General features: G+C 39.2%; 2 protein-coding genes across 2 annotated transcripts in view; both read left to right on the top strand.

Moving 5' to 3' along the window:
• LOC123638252 (synaptonemal complex protein 2-like) overlaps positions 1–6,390 on the top strand; it is a 35,874-nt gene extending 29,484 nt beyond the window's left edge. Inside the window, exons 8-9 of the transcript XR_006735260.1 lie at positions 5,140–5,195; positions 5,920–6,390. The gene's annotated coding sequence lies outside the window, so the exon portion shown is untranslated. The remainder of the gene's footprint in view (positions 1–5,139; positions 5,196–5,919) is intronic.
• A 3,118-nt stretch (positions 6,391–9,508) lies between these two features.
• The window catches only part of LOC123638769 (putative ankyrin repeat domain-containing protein 19), a 79,843-nt gene continuing 67,053 nt past the window's right edge, over positions 9,509–22,298 (top strand). The window contains exons 1-5 of the mRNA XM_045552600.1: positions 9,509–9,801; positions 16,240–16,354; positions 16,512–16,685; positions 20,442–20,548; positions 21,749–21,871. Coding sequence (XP_045408556.1) covers positions 9,527–9,801; positions 16,240–16,354; positions 16,512–16,685; positions 20,442–20,548; positions 21,749–21,871 — 794 coding nt within the window. The 5' untranslated portion in view covers positions 9,509–9,526. The remainder of the gene's footprint in view (positions 9,802–16,239; positions 16,355–16,511; positions 16,686–20,441; positions 20,549–21,748; positions 21,872–22,298) is intronic.

Below are 22,298 nucleotides of genomic sequence, written 5' to 3'. Positions count from 1 at the left end.
TAATAAGTAAAGGAAGGAGACTTAAGGATGTCTCCTAGGTTTCTGTCTTTGGCAGTGAGATGGATGGTGCTGCCAGTTAGAGAGGGAAGACTCAGGGTGGGAGGAATGCGTGGATCAAGCAGAAACTGTAGCTCATTTAACAGGTTAACTGTCAGGTGTCTGTGCACATCCACGTTTTGATGAGAACCTGGAGTAACTGGAAGATTTTCCAGGAAAATACAGTTTAACAAAACGGACTCCCGAATAGATGAGAAACCTTAACAGACAAATGTTCGTAAAAGAGATAGAGAAAGTTGCCAAAGTTGTGCTTTCCTGAACCGCCCAGCAGCTCAGAGGAGCTCTGCTCGTCCTTAAAAGGATAATTTGGGTGCTGTTGAAACCATTCCAGCACACAGAAGAATAAAAATGCCCTATTTTTTAATGAATCTAGCATTACAATACCCAAATCCAACAAAAGTTACACAAAGAAGTACAGGAAAATCTCACTTAAAATAAGCCAAAATTCTAAAAAAAAAAAAAAAAAAAATTGGCAAACAGAATTTAGGAGCTTATGAAAGGAATAGGATGTCATAACCAAGTGAGATTTATTCCAGGAATGCAAAGATAGTTTGATATTAGGTAATCTGTTAATATGTTAATTATCATAGATCTAGGGAGAAAAATCATTATGATTATCTTTATAAATTTCAAAAAGCATTTGAGAGATATTTTGCATCTGCTTTTGAATTTTTATAAAACCTAATAAGGTAGTAACTAGTTATTCTGTAATATGAGAAATATCAGCCCAAAAGCTAGTGTTCTGCTTGATAGAGAAACCGTAAATGCATTATCAGTAAAATCAGGACCAGTGGATAAGGAGACTCAATAACATAAAGGTGTCAATTATCCCTAAATTAATAAAGCAATTCAATCCACCACTCTCAAAGGCCTGGCAGGGTTTGATTTTTTTTTGAAACTTGGTAAGCTGATTATTCTAATGTATAAGGGCAAGCATGGGGCAAAAATTAAGACATGATTGACAAAGTAGAAAAAAAAGCAATGGTGCAAGTCCACAACAACTAAAAAGGTAGTAATCTTTAAATCTGAAATAAAATAGAAAGCAAGGAAAAATAATAATATCAAAGGCACGACTGGAATTTGTAATGAAATGTAGAAATAACATATTCATAGAGATATTAAAAGTCATAAGCATATATGAAGGACAGCAAGATGTCAATAAATTTGAAAACTTAGATGAAATGCATAACTTTCTAGATGAATATGCATTACCAGAAGTTACTTAAGAAGAGTAACCAATAAAGAAATAAAATTGGTAGTGTAAAAAAGCCCATCCTTGGCTGGGTGTGGTGGCTTATGCCTGTAATCCTAGCACTCTGGGAGGCCGAGGCAGGAGGATGGCTTGAGGTCAGGAGTTCAAGACCAGCCTGAGCAAGAGCGAGACCCCATCTCTACTTAAAATACAAAAATTAGCCTGGTGTCATGGCACGGGCCTGTAGTCCCAGCTACTCGGGGGGCTGAGGCGAGGGGATCACTTGAGTCCAGAAGTTTGGGTTTCAGTAAACCATGATGCCACTGCACTCTACCCAGGGCAGCAGACCAAGAGTCTGTCTCAAAAAAAACAAAAAACAAAACAGAAAAACCTGTAGTGAATACCATTGCACACATATCTTGAGTTATTTACATTATTGGAAAAAGATACTATTTTCTTTTGAGGAAACAAGAATAATAAATCTCCAAATCAAAATAAGACTAAAAGAGGTTATGAAGAAAAGACTAATCTGGACTAAAAATATTGGAATAAATCCCAGTTCTAATGGAGAATTGGATCAACTGCGAATTAATGTACATGTTACGTTTGGTCACACGTAACAGAAGTTGGACTCCAGCAGCTAAACCAGATAAGGGGTTTTATTTCTCCCCTGTGAGAAGCATCTCAGAGTGAGGTGTCCAGGCTGGTGGTGCGGCAGCAGGGACTGGAGTTCTCTGAGCTTTCTGTTTTGCCATCCTTTGTGGGACGGGATTGTGTAGTCGCAGAATGGCTGCTCTACCTCTAGTTCTCTCTTCCACACCAGGCAGGAGGAAGGGATTGAGTAAAAGTAAAAGGAAAAATACATGTGCCAGCACCTCCCTCTTTTTAAATTGGAAGCACTTCTCTTGGAAGCCCAAACCCATAGATTTTTGCCTGTATTTTATTGGCCGGAACTGGGTCACATGGCTCACCCTAGTTGCAAAGGAATGTAGGGAGGTGAGAATTTGACTGAGTGTGTCACCACACCCCCTAAAAGTGGGGTTCTGTTAATACCGAAGCAGGGGAGAATAGGTCTTGGGTAGGTAACTAGTAATGTCTGCCATGCCTGAATTAAGTTATATGTGCTGCACACAGAAAACATGGAGAAATAACTGAAATCACATGGAGATTCTGTGTGCTATTCTCCGTGGGCATGTGCCCTGGGGGTTTGGATAGGATGGGAGCATCTGTTCCCTCAGTTGATATCAGCTCCTACCTACCTCTTGTTTATGAGCATCTAATTAGGCTGAATGCCAATCTGGTTATTAACAACAACAGTGTGGCACCTGAAGCCAGGCCAGCCACTTTATCTGATGCCCTAACCAAGAACTGTCTTTTCTCCAACACCCGAGGAAAAACCACTTGCTGTGTTAGACTGTCAAGAGATGGCATATATATCTCCAACGTGGCACGTCTTTAAGAGTTTTGGGGGGGATAATGTTGATGCCAGGCAGTTTCCACCTGGGGCACTGACTTGAGCTCTCAGCGGCCTTTAATGTAAGATGCGACTTCATGGAATTTCTGAGTTAGTGCCATAGCCAACAAAAAGAAATGACATTCCTATTGGCTCACTGGGTTCTGAAGGACCAAGAGATGGGCAGGTCAGCCTTGACTAATTCCCATTCTCCTTTTCCACCAGTCTGAATGCCCAAAGAGGAAGATAAAAAGCAAGTTTGCTGTTGGCTCAGCCACACAAGCTGTCCTTTGGGGCTCTGTGCTCATTCAATTTGCTCCACTCCAAACAGAATCCCTGGGAACTGCAGAGTTGGAATAGAATATAGCATGTTGGTAGTTTGTAATTGTGTTATTATCCATTTGTTCATAAAAGTTAACCTTTAGTATTAAAATTTGGTCCGATAGTAAAAAGTTCAGGATGTTCAGCAACTTGGAGTGGTCTCGCTTTCTTACGATTTTAAAAGTAAAATTGATTTTTTGAAAAATGTCTTCATCTCTTGGAAGGAGAAATTTAATTTGAAAATGATGAAAATAGTTCAGGTGGAAATGGTGTTGATGTTTTGAAAATAAAGTTACTGGGAGGTCTCATTTGATCTGGAAACATTCTAGTTTCTCCAGCACTTTAACAAAATTGTCACCTTTAGCAGAGGAGAAATATTTGTCATGTGATAATTACTAAATAAATGCTCTAGTGAAGCTTGAGTGCATGAAACTGCATATACAGTTGAGTGTTTAAATTTATTTTAGAAAAATGAAACCTACATAATTTAAGATCATCTACAAAGTCATCATGATCTTATCCCTTCGTGATCGGATAAGGGAAATTAAAGACTGTCGACTTCACAGTTTATTCATTATGTGATCTTAGTTACATCAGTAGTTTAATTTATAGTTTAATTTGCCTGAAACAAATATTTATAACTCCACTTTTGTCATCTGTTTTCTTTAGAATTTTTTTAATGAGCTATGTTTTAGTACCTTATTGTAGGCTTTATTAAAGTGTAAGAGCACTTTTTGTTTAAGATAAAAAAAAGAATGAGGTTAACTAACTTCATTCCACTTAGGTATATCCAGTTCAGGGCTCACAGTTTCTGGCGAGTTGGTGTTTTCAGGATCTCAGTGCCATTGCATTGACTGTCCTCACTGAAGTAAATCTGAAGAATATATATGACTTCCAGTGACTAGTGAGCATACATTTGAGCACTTTCCTCTACAGACCTTTGAGTTGGCTTGTGTGGAGGATGCCAGGATGGGTAAGACATGATCTTAGCTGTTAGGAACTTGGTCTAGAGAGGACAAGACATCCAGGTAACTGTAAACCAAAGCTTTACGTGGCAAGTGCTGTAAATGAGCTGTAAACTGAGCATGGGTAAAGGAGTTGTGAGAAGGAAAGAGACATATTTTTGGGGAGATCAGAGATGGCTTCTTGGAAGAGAGGTACCATTTGAAATAGAGTCTGAAGGATGAGGGGTTTTCTAGGATTATGGAAAAGGGACGAACATGAATATAGGAACAGGGGCAGAAAAATGCAGAATTTGTGTGAGGCCATAATATTATGGAGTATTTAGCAGGAATTAAATTTGGCTAGGCCCAAACTAAGATGCCTTCGCTAGCTTGATTAGAAGGATTTTACTCTGTAGGTGAGAACAAGCCACTGAAGACCTTTAGTTGGGAATAATAAAATGAACACAGTGGTTTGGGGAGATTAATCTGGTGGCAGCATGAAGGTGGAATTCAATATACTAGGGTAGATTATTGCCACAATAAAGGCTTCGATGAGAGTAGTGGTACCAGGAATGAAAAAGAGGACAGCTCTGAGAGAGTGTGGCAGGTGTAAGATTCAAAGAGCTGATATAGAGGATAGGTTGATGTAAGTTTCAAAAACCATGAGTTTGAGATATTGGAAAACATCTCTTTGAAAATATCAGTGAGTCTCCATTGAACACTGTCGTACTCAGCGTATCCTTCCCAAGCACCTACTGTGTGCCAGGTGCTGTGCTTGGTGCTGAGGATTCAAGGTGATGTTGCCCCTGCCCCCAAGGGGTGGCAGTCTGAAGCCGGGGAGACTGATGTGAGTCCGGCGGTTACACAGACCAGTGTGAAAGCGGGCTGAGCAGTGCCATGCCCAGCGGCGTGTGAGCTGCCCTGGCCTGGGCAGTGGCAGGAAGCAGGAATTTTTGGGCAATGTGGAGAGAAGGAGGGGCTGACAGTCAGCCCTTGGGGGAGGAAGAGATGATCTGCTCCCTCGTTCCACCTTGCTCCAACCCTGGAGACTGCCACACTTCTGGGCCTGTCCCCAGCTCTGGCCCAAGGCTCCCTTCCTTTTTCACTGGTGGGGAGCCCCATACCCACCCCCGCAGACTCTTTTACCCTGTGTGCCTCATTGGTCTTCGCAGGTGTTCCTCTGCACCCTGACCGTCTGTCCTCTGAGGATCCGTTTCGTCTTCAGGCGGTAGGTGAACTCTGGCTTCTGCACCTGCACAGCTGCGCAGACCGTGTGAGCCACCCTCCCTCTGTGCATCCCTCCAGCCCCTGGCTGCTTCCCATGACAAGGAGAGAGCAAGGCCGCTTCTCTCCAAGGTTCAGGCTCTCACAGGCTGCTTTCAGGGGCATTTGTTGGAGACCATAGATAACTACAGGGTGACTCAGAAGGAAAGTATATTCTGAGTGTTTTACCCGTGGTGACAAAGGGACCAGAGGCACCCTTTGTCTCTGCCCCATAAGCGTAGTGAGTGGCTGGCTGTTGCGTCTTCCTCCCCTGCGGGTCCTTAACTTCAGCTCACTTGGATGCTCCTGCAGCTGTTCAACACAGCCCTTAGCGGCTCCTCCCATTCAGCAGCTGCTGTTTCTGTTCCCTGTATCCCCAGGTCTTAGCAAGGATTTCCACGTGGCTTGCTTGACCTTTTGTTTTTTTTCTTTGACTTCCCATTCACCCTAAAGCCCCTGCAATTTGCTAGCTGCCTCCCAAGGTCTGAACCCAGGGCCTTTTTGGTTTTTTCTTCAGTTGTTGCCCAGGCTCACCTCCTTGTAGCATTTGACTTTGTTTAAATGATCTCTTTTTCCCTGGCTTCTCCTCTTTCTTTGGCTGCTTGCCCAGCCCCCGTTTCTGGTTAGTCATCTGGGAGGTGTCTGGCTTTCTCTTTACTTTCCTGTGTTCCTGTCTCTTCTTGGCACAGATGGCTTCCTGAGGCCAGTAGGTGCTAACACACACCTCAGGTGAGTGTGTCCACAACTGACTCCTGTCCTCTGCTTCCCTGCCCTGTCCCAGTTCAGACCCTCCCCTGCAGAGCTGTGGCATCACCGCCTGCTCCTGCAACTCAGAATTTTACATTTGACTCTCTCCCTGCCGATGTTTTGTGGCGTCTCCCAGTGAAATCTCCTATAGGATCTAGCCTACATCTTCCCTAATTCTGTGGGGGGAAATGCCACAACTGTGCCTCTTCCCCTGCCGTCTCCTAGCTCTTCTCCTTTTCCCAGTAACAATAATTTGGCTGCTTGTGGTTCTTGGTCCACGCCAACATCTCGCCCACTCACCCTGCTGGATACCATGACAGCTCCCGCTTAGCGAGGCACTCCAGGCTGTACTCTTTCAGCCTCATCTTCTGCCCTGACCTTACTTACCCTGTACTTACTTACCCTGTACCGAAGCCTCCTCTTTCCTATTAGAGTTTTCTAGAATGTGCCATGACACACTGTCACTTCTCCTCTCCCTGATATTCTTGCTTTTGTAGGAAACACTTTTCACCCAGTTCTCCCCCAAGTGAGCCCCTAAATGTGCCTCCACGCCCAGCTCCAGCTCCTCGTGCAAGGTCTTCCTCCCACCTCTGCCCACCCTGGGCCATGCTTAGGCAGCTGCCTCTCGAGGCTGGCGTGGTGCCATGCTCATCTCTGAGGGTGTGCGGTTCCTGGTGTGGTGATGGCTGATTTACCGGTCTGCAGCCAGAGCCTGTTGCCCACATACTTCTCAAGCCTCGCTCACCTGTGTGCCTTGGCAGAAATGGTAGAAGAATGAATACAAAGTCTTGGGAGGAGACAGAGGCAGGGGAACCTCTGGGTTTGTACAAGGTCTCAGAAACCAAAGGACAAGGGGTGTTTGAGAATGGTGCTGTTAACACTGTCAAGTGGCAACAGAGTCACAAAAGGTATGCACAGGTCCCAGGGGCTTGGTTGTTTTCCAAAGGGGGAATGGGATGGTCAGTTTTATGTGTCAGTGTGGCCAGGCTATGATGCCCTGTTGTTTGGTCAAATGCCAGTCTAGATGCTTTGTGTTATGGATGTGATCAATGTTTCAGTCAGTAGACTTTGTTTTAAATTTCAGAATATTATGGGGATACAAGCATTTTGGTTACATGAATTACTTTTGTACAGTTTGAGTCAAAGTTATAGGTGTGTCCATCACCCAAATAATGTGCACTGAACACATTAGGTGTGACTTAGCCCATCTGTTCTTCCCCGCTCTCACCTGCTTGATTTCCATTGAATTTTACTGCATATATCACATGAGTGTTGATCATTTAGTTCCTATTTAATAGTGGGTACTTGTGGTGTTTGTTTTTCCATTCTTGCAATACTTCCCTTAGGAGGATGGTTTCCAGTTCCATCCAGGTTGTTACAAAAGATATTAGTTCACCTAAGGCGCGAAACTATAAGAATTCTAGAAGAAGAGGTTGGAAAAACTCATATAGATATCGCCCTAGGTGAAGAATTTATAAAGAAGACCCCAAAGGCAATCACAGCAACAACAAAGATAAATAAATGGGATGTGATTAAATTAAAAAGCTTCTGCACAGCCAGGGAAACAATCAACAGCCAATAGACAACCTACAGAATGGGAGAAAATATTTGCATGCTATACATCTGATAAAGGACCAATAATTAGAATCTACAGAGAACTCAATGCTCACCAGCATTTATTTCTTGTATTTTTGATAATAGCCATCATAACTGGGGTGAGATGAAAGTTCCTTATGATTTTGATTTGCATTTCCCTGATTAGTAATGTTGAGCATTTTTTTATATAACTATTGGTCATTTCTGTGTTGTCTTTTGAGAGATGTCTGTTTGGTTCATGTGCCCATTTTTAATTGGATTATTTGCTTTTTTGCTGTTGAGTTCCATGTATATTTAAAATATTAGATATTAATCCCTTATTGAATGGTTTGCTGTATTTTCTCCCATTCTGCTGGTTGTCTCTCTCTCTCTCTCTCTCCCCTTCTTTCTCTCTCTCTTTTTTTTTGTTTTTAAGACAGGGTCTCACTCTGTCACCCAGGCTGGATTACAGTGGTGCTATCATAGCTCACTGCAGCCTCGAACTCCTGGGCCCAAGTGATCCTCCTTCCTCAGCGTCCGAAAGTGCTGGGACTACAGGCATGAGCCACTGGGCCCATCCAGTTGTCTCTTTACTCTGTTCACTGTTTCCTTTGCTGTGGCAAAGCTTTTTAGTGTGATATAATTCCATTTGTATATTTTTGCTTTTATTGCCTGTGCTTATGAGGTGTTCTCCATAAAACCTCTGCCCAGAAGCCTGCTCCATACCAATATCTTGAAGCATTTCCTCTGTGGTTTTTTTTTTTTTTTTAAGTAGTTTCTTAGTTCAGGGTCTCACATTTAAATCTTTAGCCTAATTTGAGTTGATTTTTGTATATAGTGAGAGATAGGATAGGGTGCTGGTTTCATTCTTATGCACATGGATATCCAGTTTTCCCAGCACCATTTGTTGAAGAGACCATCGTTTCCCCACTGAATATTAGAGGTACCTTTGTTGAAAACCAGTTGGCTGTAAACATGTGGATTTATTTCTGGGGTCTCTGTTATGTTCCATTGGTCTGTGTGTCTTTCTATGCCAGTACCACGCTATTTTGGTTACTATAGCTTTGTAGTATATTTTAAAGTCAGGTAGTGTTTTGCCTCCAAAACTCTTTCTATTTAAGTTTATTTTATAAGCTCTCATTCTGAAATGGCTTATTCAAAGTTTTTCTTTCTTTCTGTTTTATAGACATCATTACAGAGTTTACATTTGTTTATTTTGTATGATCATTTATTCAAATGATGTTTGCTGCTTGTGCTAGTTTGCATTGTATTTGTCATAGACCATGTTAAGGAACCTTGGATAGAGTTTTTTTTTAAAAGGTATTGTCTTACTGATGTCAAGTTACTACTACAGTGCCTGGTACATAATACTTAAAAAAAAAATTTTTTTTTATTGCAGGCTGTGTCCAGAAAAAAACTTATAATCTGGGTTACAGACTTCCAGATGGAGGTTTGAAATCTACCTATAGTAGATCTCCATTTGCAGGTTTGAACCCCCCTCCATACCCTGTACAAGGAGCCTTAATGGCATACCCTAGTTGCAGAACATCTGTAGGGACCCTGAGACAGCCCATGGCGAGCCTCCCCAGCTTGCGCAGGCGTCTGAGCTGTAGCATCCAGACCCACACTGCGAGGGCCGCGGAGCTGGGCAACCGGATCCCGCTTCGCGCGGGTAAAACGGTTTTGTCCGTTAGCATTGGCGGGCATGCGCACGGACGGTGTTCCGAGGTGCGCATGCGCAGGGACGGTGTTCCGAGGTGCGCATGCGCACTTGTGTCTAACGGCTCAGGTTGGCTCGCCTCGGCTTGGCTCGGCTCGGCTCGGCTCGGCTCTCTTCTGCCTGTCACTTCACTTTGTGTCAGAAACAAGCTTTCTTGGAGCTTGTGTCCAGACTGTGTTCTCTGAGTTGGATTGGGCTGGGGGGTGGGGGGGGAGAGGAGTAGGTGAGGTGTCTGGAAGCCCACAACGGGCACCATGAAGAAGTTCTTTACCTCCTTGAGGAAGGAGGGCGAGGGAAAGTCGCCCTCCAAGGGCAGCGGCAAGTCGCCCTCCAAGGGCAGCCTGTGGAAGGCTGTGGTGGCCCACAGGGACGAGATTCCTGAGAAGGCCTACACGGAGACCTGTTATGAGATCGATGCGAGAGAGCTAACCGAGTTCCACTGTGCTGTTTGCTTTGAGGAGGCATCTAAAGTTGAGAACATCCTGAGGGAAGATCCATCATGGTTGGACAGCAGAGATTGGTACCGCAGGTAATGGGAATCACCAGCTGGGACAGGGGGCTGTGGGATGGGTGCTGGGGCCGGGGCCGGGGCCGGGAGGGTGTGGGGGAAACACTCTTTCCTGGACTTGGCCTCCCCGGCCCTCCTGTCCCCCACGGGGCTGGGCTCTCCTCCCCCCACAGGCCCCACACCGCCTGGGAGGTGGACTCCTTGGAGGGGTCCCCCCCACCAGGTCGTCTTTATGAGTAGCAACAGAAAAACAGAACTTTAGCTGCTTTCTAATGCACTCATCATTCCCCTTCTAGAGGTCTTTATTAACAATTTTAAAGTGATTTAACAAACGAAATTAAGTATATATAGCATTTTATTTTTAACGTACACGTTTTAGAACATGTTACATGCGTTATTGAAAGGTGCTTAAGGAGAGAAATAATTCCCATACTATATTGACTTCTGGGCAAAAAAATTTTCACAGAAAATCCAATATCCATTTCATATGGAGGTACAGCTGTGTATATGTGTTCTTTACCAAGGGAACTTGGAGGGAAACTTTGATGTGAGGAGATGATTCTGTGTTCTTGAAGAGGAAAACTCGTTTTTTGTGAAAGTGTGAACTCTTTTTATATCAATTCTACATAAAGCAAATAAATATATGAAGGTTTTAAAATGTTTGAGTGACACATGGTGTCTGTCTTTTACTATTGTGATAATGTGAAGGAAATTTTGGAATGGAGTGAGCAAACCCTGGCCCTCTGGATGTGAAAAGATGCCATGAATTTCCATAGGTTAATGATTTACTAACAGCTGAAGAGATAGATAAATGAAGGGAACAGACTAGAAAGTCCAGAAACACCCAAAAATATATACAAGTATTTAGAACTTGATGATGGTGACGTTTTGTATTAGAAGACAAAGATGAATCATTGATAAATGAAATGTCTGTTACCTGTTTGGAGAACCCTAGATAGATTTTTATGTCACAAAAATAAGTTCTTGATGGGATAAAGATCACGAATTTTGAAAAGAGGAAATGAGAAATATATTAGAAGAGAACACAAATGCCTATTCATTCTGATACATTTCCATGTTGGTGGAGACTTTCCTGAAAAGGAACTCACGAGCAAGCATTCTGAAGGTTGATTTAGTGGAAAAAAAATTTAAACCCCCTGTATATCAGAAAAAAAGTTAACAACTTAAAAGACAACATACTTGCACCATATTTGCCACACACATACACACACATATGTGTATATCAGATGAAAAAAATGTATGTTTATTTTACAGTGAATTCTTTCAAATCAGCAAGAGAAAACCTGAACTCTAATTTAAAATTGGGCACAGTACTTTATTACAGACCTACAAGTGACTTGTCCACATAGGAGAAAATATTTAGTGTCCTTTCTAAGAGAAGGCTTTGGATTTAAGAGAGGAACAAGATACTGTTTCCTACCCACAAAGTGTGTCATTCCATTGTACAAAAATATTCTTAGGAAATAATTAGGTATACATGCAATTTGTTTTTCTCCACACTGTTAAAAATAGCAGTGTATTATGAAGAACCCATATAATGGATTTTTTTTTACTTTTTCGCTTAGAATTTACCATACATTTTCATATAAAAATGAATTCATTTAATTTTTATATCAAAGAGCTCTTTTATACTTCCAGGATGTTTGTTATATATCACTTATGGGTATATAGAAAAAGGAAAATGAAAGCAGAATAAAATACTTAAGGAATTGCTAAGCAATTGCTTCATATTTAGATTCCTACTCTTTTCTGAATCATTCTCTGTGCCTCACAAGAACACTGGTGATAGAGCATTTCTTAAAACCAAACATCAGCTCATATGCTGGCTTTGCAATTCTGTAGCGCTATCTTACTTTTGACTCTGACTTTAGGGAGATTGCTTAACTCATCTGATTGAACACCCAGGCCTCCTCACGACCATTCAGTTCTTAGCAGTTACAAGAGTGGTCCACTTATGTCGCCAAGATTTTCTTCCAAGTTACCAGCACCTACACATTTTGCAAATTTTGATTCTGGTTTTGGTGTTTACTCATGTACAGGCAATGAAGACCAAATTAGGATTTGTTATCTGTCCAGGTAACAGCATCAAGACGCTATCATTTTAAAAATGAAACAGTATCTTAGAGTTAATGAACTACAGTAAGTAAGTTCCCATTTACAATTTAAATAATTCCACACATACACCATCTCATTTTCACAAAAACTCTGTGAAGCTAGGATTACCCACATTTTAAGAGAAAAAAGTGAAGCTCATACCAGTTAAGTGGTAAGTAGTGAAGCCAGGAAAAGAATCCTAGTTTGCTGGTTTTCAAATCTATCTTCTTTCTTCTACAAGACCGTAGAAGTACAGAACTAATACTAAGTAGGCAAACTATGATCTGTGGGCAAATCCAGCCCATCATCTATTTTTTTTTTTTTTATGGCCCATGAGCTGATAATGATTTTTACATTTTTAAAAAGGGGGGGAGACTATTTAATGACATGAAAATTATATGAAATTCAAATTTCAGTGTCTACAAATAAGGTGTTGTTGGAATGCAGTCACATTCATTTACATATTGTCTGTGGCTGCTTTCACCCTACAACAGCAGAGTTAAGTAGCTGCAACAGAGTTTACAGTGGAACACAAAGCCTAAAATACTATGTGGCCCTTTATAGAAAAAGTTTGCTGATCCCTGGTATAAATGATGGGTGCCACAAAAGGACAGAAATAGAAGATCAGTGCAGGCTGGACTTAACTGGAAAAACTTCAAGATCTCATTTTGAGTGAATGTTGTATGCCACATATCCATTAAATTAAATTTCATAAAAACATCTATTTAACTGTGCTACTATAGAAGGCACAAAGAAATATAAACAAAGGTCCTTGCACTCCAGGAGCTGTAATATTTTATTGGGGAAACACAAAAATATTTTCATAAAATTACCAGAGATAACTGTGACATGACTATGAAAAAATGCAATGCCAACTAGTAATGTACAAAAATTGACGAGTGGAAATGACAAAAGTATTACAGGTGCTTAGGAAATATAATTTATGCCAATACTGGTGGTCTGAAATATTTTTTCTTCAAAAGGGATTCATACAAATTAAAAGGTACCACATTTCTTCAAGGAACACTCAACATCATAAAAAAGTTTATTTCTAAATTAATTTATATACTTAATGTAATCTCAAAAATACTATCAGGGTTTTTTCACAGTATTAGTCAATTAGAAAGTTTATTTGTGAGAATAAACAAATAAGAGGAGCCAGGAAAATCCTAAAAAAGAGTGATGGAGAAGCTACCTTTACCAAGTGTGGAGTAGCACATGAATAAAAAGGCCAATGGAAAAAGAAATTCCGTAAATAGGCCAAAATCTATTTGGAAATTCAGTATATGACAAAGATGTCATTTTAATCAGGGAGAAAAAGGACTATTCTTTTATTGAAGTGAAATTCACATAATGGGAAAAGGACTTTTAGTAAATGGTGTGTTACAACACTGGATAGCCTGTGGATAGAGATAAAATTTGATGTGTTCCTCACTTTGCATATCAAGATAAACTTCAAACAGATGTAGAAAAAAATCAAAAATACAGGTACTAGAAAAACAAACATGAATTCCTTTATGATCTCAAAAAAGGTGGGTGTCTCAAAACCCAGAAGTATTGTATGCTAGGTGTAAGGGATAGTGATTGCTAATGGGTAAGGAATTTCTTTATGGCATGATAAAAAGTCTTCTGTAATTAGTGGTGATAACTGTACAACCTGGTCAATATACTAAATACCACTGACTTGTACATTTTAAAAGGATGATTTCTGTGGTGTATGAATTATAACTTAATTTTTAAAAAATTAAAAAAAAACCCAGATACTGAAATACTGGAATTTGATTCTTTTACTAACTAAATCTGTGACCTTGAGCAAATCACTTCACTTTGCCCTTGATTTCTCCACCTGTGTGAATAGCTCAATAAAGCCTTCCTAAGAGGCATGATATCCATAATAAATTTACAATGGATGAAAGACTATCCAATCAGATATGAATAAACATACAGCTTGAGAGGAAAAAAGCTGACATAAGAAATTGAAAGAAAAACACCTTTTAAAGTATGAACCATTCTCACAGTTCTCAATATATGATAATCTACTATCTATTATACCTTAAAAAGCTTATGTGTCAGAGACCCTAAGTGCTTTTCATGTATTATCTTATTCTCACAGCACTCTAAGGTAAGCAGAGGTATCCTCATTTTAGAGAGAAGGAAATAGACGATGAGAGGTTAAATGACCTAACCAATGTAAATACTCAAGCTAGGCTGGAAACTCTGATCTATGTCCCTTCAAGCAACAAACTCTTTGATCCAAAGTATAATAAGAATGAGAACGGACTAAAAATATAAAGTTCTAGGTCTGAATGATGTTTCTGTCACTTAATCATTCTGTGATCTTAGGCAAGTCAGTGAACATTTGAGTTTTCTCAGTTATTAAGAGAAAATATTAACTCTGGCCCTAGTTTACCTCATGGAATACAAAAAGGCATGAAAAAGCACAGAAATATGAATCTTGTGCAGATAGAAATAATTTCTTTCTATTTATTTTTTATTTTTTGTGGATTGGAATCTTCTGCCAACTTCTAGCCTCTTCAGATGTAAAGGGAATCTTTTCATCTCTGCTTGTAAATTTTCATTGTGTATACATGTGATCATATACAGATGTTTTTATTATATATATGCAAGCAATTATAGATGAATCCTTTTATTTTAGTTGTACCCTTAAGAACATGAAAAAAGTAGCATATAAAAATGGTCATTCTTGTTGCTAAAGTAGTGCTTTACTTTCTAAGAGTTTTATTTCAAACTGTTGAACTCTTCAACTTAATTTATCCATTCTTTCAACCACCTATGATCAAACATAACCTGAATACCTGTTATGTATCAAGCATATTCTACTGTCTCTAAGGACCCAGCCACCCTTAAAAACTACCCGTTCATCTGCCCATCCTGAGCAAGTTGAGAGATTTAAAATTGGAGGATTAGGACTTAATCTCAATCAAAGCTTTTCCTCCCTCCCTTCAAACAAAAGAATTTTGAAGGTAGAAAATTATAAAAGATGACATGTAATTGCCCTTTTAAAATTTGTAACAGTATTAAATGCTAATGTTAACACTGGACATATTTAATTTGCATATATTCTGTAAATCTAAATATTGAAAAAAATGAGCCATGCCCATTCGTTTGAATCCTGACTTTTCTTTATGTTAAGAGTTTTTGAAAATCAAAGTAAGAACTACTTCTCCAGGGATTAGGGGGTTGGGGGATTAAACTCACAACTAATGGAGTGGTGAGCATTGTAGAGGAGAAGGGCATGCCTCTGATCCTCGCTTGGGTGAGGCAAAGTCATAAAATGTAACCAAAATGTTTGTACCCTCCTAATATCCTGAAGTAAAAGGGATGATAAGTGATCACACCTAAGCTACAACTGTCAGCAGCAAATAGAAGCCCAAAGGAAGAACAGTCCTGCACATATGAATTTCCGAGGTCAAACACTTCCATATGCTCTTAAGTATTCAGCAGTTGAAATAAGTGACCTTATCAAAGACAAAAAAAAAGAACTACTTTGTTTTTAAAAAGTTTTGTTGTTCTTTCAGCCTTCTTTTTCCATAGTATTGTTAAGAAGTAAAATTTATTTAAATGCCTATCATATGATTAGAACTGCCGTAGACCTGCTGTATATACCATATTTCCCTTAAAGTGAGACATCATGGATCGTGTGATGCCGCATTATTTTTCTTATCAATAAGAGAAGGTTGAAAATGCTGCCCAATGTGTTTTAAATAAATCATGAATGACAAGTAGCATTCCGACATCAGAAATGTTGAAATGTGAGAAAATGACTATCTTAGAATCTTTGAACTACAGTGTTATCTCTGATTCTTAAAATAAACCACAAAGTTGGTACAATTGTATCATTTTACTTAATTCAAGTGTTGTCTTTGTTAAGTAGCAGTAATAGTAAAAATGATAATATCTAACAATCATTGGGTTGCTATTTGCACTAGGAACAGTTCTAAATACTTTGTATAGTTTCTTATTTTAGCATCGCACTGGTGTCTTGTGAGATAGCTGCTATTTTGGTCCCCATTTTATTGATAGCCTTTCTGTGCTTCAATTTCCCTAAGTGACAGCTAGTAAGTGACAACCTTTAAAGTAGGATTCAAACCCAAGTTGAACTGAATCCAAAGGCCAAGCCGGTTCTATTCCAGTAGGCTGCTCTTTGATTAATGTAGTGAGTAGTAAGAGCTAAAAAGTATTATACTTTCTTCACAAGAACATCAGATATTTGTTTTGAAGGCCAAGGAATCACATGCTATTTATTGTTTACAATTATGTGAATCATTGTATGTTTTGAGATAATGCACTACAATTTTCTAAAACGTCCTCTCACTTTCATAGGACTGCTCTACATTTGGCCTGTGCCACGGGCCGGGCAGAAGTGGTGACACTCCTCATCAAGAGAAAGTGCAAACTTAACTTGTCTGACAACAAAAAGAGGACAGCTCTGATGAAGGTATAGAGCAGCCGGCTATTTCAGCATGTAATGGATTTGACTTAAATACATAGAATAAAACTGAATGCATCTCCCTTAAGTATGAATCAGTGATCTGTTGAGAGTTTATGTTGAATTACTAGAATTTTCTCTCTATTTCTTGTTCTAATACTGACAGGCCGTCCAGTGCCAGGAGGAGGAGTGTGTAACCATACTGCTGAAGGCTCTGGCTGAGGTAGATCGTCAGGATGCCTATGGCAACACTGCTCTTCACTATGCTGTTTCTCAGCAGAATGTATCAATAGCAAAACAACTGCTCTCATGTGGTGCATTTATTGATCGCCGAAACAAGGTATAGATCAACCAACTTTATTTTCAAAATATTTGAAATGCATTTGTTTTAACATTGACACTTGTAACTGTCAGTTTTCCATATTTGAGACCTCAAGCATTCCCTGAATGAATATATTTTAAAATAACTTAATTGTCTAAGGTTTTGCTTGAAATATTGATTCTTTTAAAGAAGCATTAGCTGGTATGACTTTCCTTTATGCACTTATGGTCAGTGTGTGTGACAACACTGAATTTGTTAAAGGTAAAACTTGTTTATTCAAGAGTTTTTTTGAACCCAAGGGTTTTTTCTGGTTAGTGTAAAACAAGGCAGGAAGGTGAAATTTGCCCTGGCAATAGGCTTTATCTTAAAACTCAAACAAAACTAACTCATTTTACAATAAACGGAAGTCTTGCTGCTACTGACAAGTTCCTTAAAAAAGCGATTTGTGTAAAAGTGATTTATCTCTCAGTGGCAAGATTTAAGAGGGACAAATGGAAAGGGAAAAGGAGACCAGTCATATACAGGCTAGTCTGGAAATTAGGTGATTGAGGGGAAATACCAAGAAGAGGGGTGTGTGTGTGTGTGTGTGTGTGTGTGTGTGTGTGTTTCCAGTTTCTATGTTTAGAGCAAGTGATGTTCAGTTTTGAGACTAAATTCTCTTTTTGGGAAAGAGAATTAGTGAGTTGTAAACTTGCCTAGAGATGAGTTTCGGGAGGTCGCTGGGGAAGCCAGATTGGCAGTAAATAGGTGTTGATGCAGGGGGGAAGCCTTCAGAAGAGGGAAGAATGAATTATTAACTGAGTCATTATCCTATTCTTGCAGAAACAGCCACTTAGACAAGAGTCTACTGGAATGCCTTGATGGGGAGGTGGGAGATAAGGAGCTTATAACTAGCACAGTCCAGTTGCATTTTGAGTATTTTAGTCCCTACTCTACCCGTATGCAGGAAAATTAAATGCAGTCTCCTGCTCTTTCCTGTTTTTGGCCAAGTCCCCAGTGATAATTGGAATTGGCCATTTGACTGAGAAATAACACCAAAGTGATTACCTGCTGCACTGGTTCTCAGCTAGAACTGTACATCACTGTGATGTTTGGAAATTTTTTAAAAATCTATAAGGTCTCCCCTGAAGATTTTGCTTTAGTAAATCTAATAAGGCCTGGACATGTATTTTTAAAAATATTTCCTCACAGCTGGGCACAGTGGCACGTGTCTGTGAGGCTGAGGTGGGAGGATCACATGAGTGCAGGAGTTCGAGTTCAGCACAGGCAACATAGACCCTCTCTCTAAGAAAAAGATTTTTTTTTTTACCTGAAGATTCTGACACACTTTTGGTTTGAAACACTGGATAGATAAATATAAAGTATAAATTTCCATATTTCAAAACTTAAGAATTATCTCTGGAAAATTTGGAGTTTGGTAAGTGCTATGTCCTTCCAATCTCTCCTTTCCAATAATATTAGCCTGACATTTGTCTGTCTGTCTCTACCTCTGTGGTTGTAAAATTAAAAGGAATATTATTGGTAATATCTATCAACATCCAGAATAACAGCCTTTTGCTTCTAACTGCCAATCATTCACTGCCATTCAGAGGGTCTTTAGAAATTTGCTTATGGGGAGCCTTTCAGTAAGTAGAGGTGGACTCTTACCGGTGTTCGTGTCTCTTTGCTAGTGTCCAGATGGTTAGGTTGTATTACGGATTATGTCAGTATGTCTGTTGTGTTCATAGAGCTTGAGTATAATCAGGATGGCAGTTTTAAAGACTGAAAACTATGAAGTTCATAAGAATACAGATAGGAATTCGTTTAACAATTTGGTTTCAGCAGTCCTAAGAACTGAGTAACCATTTGGTTAACAATCTGGGACAATCAAGTATCAATAGATTGTAAATGAATAGGTGTTTGAAAAATTCTTCAAGTGAGTATTATGAGCCATAGTAGCAATTTTTATTACATGTTGGGCCTGATGTTTTGGCAAAACCTATGATGATAAAGAAAGGAAAGCCTTTACCTATAAGTACTTGCTTTATGTACAACCATTTGGAAATGTCCATAGCAAATGTTCAAAACACGAGGGCTGTAGTCTAAATGCAGCCTGTAGGTAGGTTGAGTTTGCCTCCATAAATTGAGTCAACATGTGAAAGTTAGGAGACTTGCAGAAACCTGGATTTCAGGCTATTCTTAACGAAGCAAATCTGGTGCCCCTGGAGCCCATATTCCCATTTGGTAACTGTACAGAGGTTGCCCCTTTACAGGAGGTGTATGTTCTCCAGTTTGCTCCTGTGCCCCCCAGGGACTTCTGTTTTCCAGGTCACCTACTTTGCCTCTGTAAGTATTTGAGGGTAGAACTCCTGTTTTATAGTACATTTTGATAAAGATTTGAAGGTTTTCGTGAGAGTTTATACTTGTTCACACTACATAGTGTATATTATATATTAGTCCTTTAGTAATGGGGTTGAATGTTAGAATTTAGAAGTTTTCTTAAAAAACTCTTTTCTTTATGTATATCATAAATATTCAGCCTCCCATTAGAATGCCTCTAAGCCTTTTGAGGTTAATTGTGGTCATAGCTGGATAGGTTATCATGTTGCAGACCCAGTTATATCTTTCTCCTGAGCATTGTCCTTTGACAATGCAAGTGACTTAGGGGCTTGCATTATGATAGAAATAATCCATATAGATCAGTATTAGAACTTTTATTGATAAGCCATTGTATTTTTATTTGTGACTTACATTTTTCCTAAGATAAAACATCATTGTATGTAGCAATTAAAATGGAAACCACAATAAAAATAGATTAAAATAAAGTAGATATGCATTACGGTCCCAGATTGTCATCATGGTTGAGAAGAAAATTTCAGACTGAACTAAGATATTATTAAAAAGGAATCATCTTGTCATAGGAGAAGCCACATGCACCATTTAATAGTAAGGAATCCAAGCTGCTTTGAAGCCTATCTCTTTTAATTCAGAGCCTATTTCTTTAGTGATCCATTTGGAGCAGGAGTGCCTGCTGTTGGCACCTGGGTTCCTCACACCATTGAGGGAGGAGAATCAAGCGAGTTTGTGTCACCTGGAGGAAACCTCCACCTTTATTGGAAAGCTGTCAAAAGTGTATCCCTGAAGGTCTAATTCCTCACATGTTAATGTTCCACAGAAAATTATTGCCAAATAGGGATTAGGCAAAGTTCAAGAGATTTCTTTGGTACTGGTCATATAATGCACAGTTTTGTTAATATTTCTCTAAAGTAGATGGATGGCCATGGAATCTTTCTGTTGGAGTATAGTCCTTAACTTCTGGTAAAGTAGATATTCTTTGGAATGTTGTTTAAGAAACACTGTTGTGGAGATAACAATTTAGATCCTTAATTCAATAAAAATACTTAAAGCACTTACTACTGTGTCTTAGGGTTTGGGGATGTGGAGGTAAAAGATACAGCCCCTGCCCTCAAGAAGCTCTTGGTGTAGATGGGAAACAATAAAATAATGCCAGTGTACTGTGATAAATGCTGTGACAGAAGCAAAGACCCTTGCAGCCCATGAATGTTTGCAGTGACTGTGCAGATGGCGGGAGTTAATGTGGAGAGGCAGAGGAGGGGTGTTTCCAAGGGAGGGAGCAGCACATTCGGAAGGCACACAGGGGTGAGCAGGAAAGGAATACCTTGGGTTTTCTTTCTCTACTATATGTTTAGGTTCATAGGATCTTATATAAGATTTGTAATTCAGTTGAGAAATACGTAATTTTGTGAATGATGAAGTGTTCTTGGTATGTTACAGAGTCACCTCACACCACTTTTACTTGCTGTAAGTCGAAAAGAAGAGGAAATGGTGAAGTTTTTACTAGCATTTGGAGCAAACATAAATGCAGTTGATAAGTTGAAAAGGTACAGTGGTCAGTTCTTTTTTTTTTTTTTTTTTCAATAAACCTGAGTATTATTCTAGAGCGTTTAACAGTCACTGATGTCAGAAGTATTACCTTAAGGAAAAGATTAACTTATAATTATTGGGATATAGTGAGAAGCATCAATACAAATGATCCATTAGGTAGAAAAGGAATTATTTGGACCAGGCAACATAAAGAACAGTATATAGTAGGATTCCTTTGCTTTTATAATAGTGAGTGATGTTTATTATTTATAATCTGATGTTTTTAGTGATGTGACATTATATTAGCCAAAGGGGGTTCCTGTTAGTTTTTATAGTCTTCTGAAGAGTGGAGTTTAACTTTTAGTTCATTTTCTGCTTTAATACTGAATTTCTTAATGCTTTTATAGCATTTTTTAAACCCTGCTTCTTATATACCTCTTTTAAAATGCTCTATAGGAAACATAAATTGGAGTTGAAAGTCATTTTTGTCCTTTCGATGACTCTGCTTTAAGTTGCTGTCTTTGAAGACTATTGATGTTAGGTTAATCCCTAAAAGACTTGATTGCTGTTACCAGATAGTATGGGTTCATCAAGTGTTTTTCTTTTTCATTTCTAGTGGTACTTTGATGCTTTTCTTTTTAATTGTTATGGGCAGAGGGAAGAAAGCTTAAATTGGACAAACTTTTCTTTTAATGAAGGCAAACCATATGTGGGTGACAAAGAGAAAAGAGAGAGGCTTTAGAGTCATACAGACGGTTTAATTCCTGGCTTCCTCACTCGCTAGGCTTATGATCTCGGGAACATGACTTATCACCATATATGGTTTCTGATATGAAAATAATAATAATAATATATCCTTTCAGGGTGGTTGTGCATAATACAATATATTATATCAGACTGAGGAAGACATAGAGAATTCCTCATTTAATTTTATGCCTACTTTAGAGAAGTGATCTCAGCAAAGAATTAGCAACTTCTACTGTCATATCCCTGTGCATCAGACAAGAGGCTTCCTTTTTGTCCCTTCGTTTTAGCCTTGGTGCTAATTTACAAAGATGAATGCTTGAGTACCCAAGATGCTTAAGTTTGTTAGTACATGTAAATGGTTAATTCTGTGCTAACAGTCAAGGTATTAAATGGGTAAAGCCTAACAACCTAGCCTTTGATGTAACTTTACTAAAGCTCCGAAGGTTGAAGTTATCTCTCTGTTATTTTAGAAATGCTTTCATGCTGGCGAAAGAGTCTCAGTCAACACGTGTACTCAGTCTTCTTCAGGACCATGTTGATAGGATGGCCTTAGGACAGAATCTAGATGACACTTTTGCTATTGGTTTCAATAGGTAAGTGTTTACATGAAAAGACTAGTTAACACTAAATGGAGGTTTAACATAATTAGAAGTATTATATCTTATACATAAGGTGAGTGAGATTTCATAATCTGGTTCAGGTAGTTTTGGAATGGCAGAGAGTTAGTCCACTTCATCAGCCAGAATTCAAACAAAAGACTAACTAGTTAGAAGGACCAAAGGGTACAGCATTCTTTTTCCCATGACTTTTAAGACCTTTATCCTTAGGCATCCCAATGTCGTACTTTCCACTCCATGTATAACTTGTATTCCTGGGGAGAAAAATGATTGCACATGTTTGATATTGCTAATTTGTTATTTGGGTCTTGAAATGGCTATTTTAGAGGAAAATCTTCTACTATCCTTTGGGCATTATGTCCTCTACCCTCCTGCTTGAATTTTTCAAGAAACGAAGGGGTTC

This window comes from Lemur catta, chromosome 5 (genome assembly GCF_020740605.2).
Source record: "Lemur catta isolate mLemCat1 chromosome 5, mLemCat1.pri, whole genome shotgun sequence".
In the NCBI taxonomy this organism is placed as follows: domain Eukaryota; kingdom Metazoa; phylum Chordata; class Mammalia; order Primates; family Lemuridae; genus Lemur; species Lemur catta.
The sequence above is the reverse complement of the archived record's forward strand: the minus strand, read 5'-3'. Positions and strand labels throughout refer to the sequence as shown.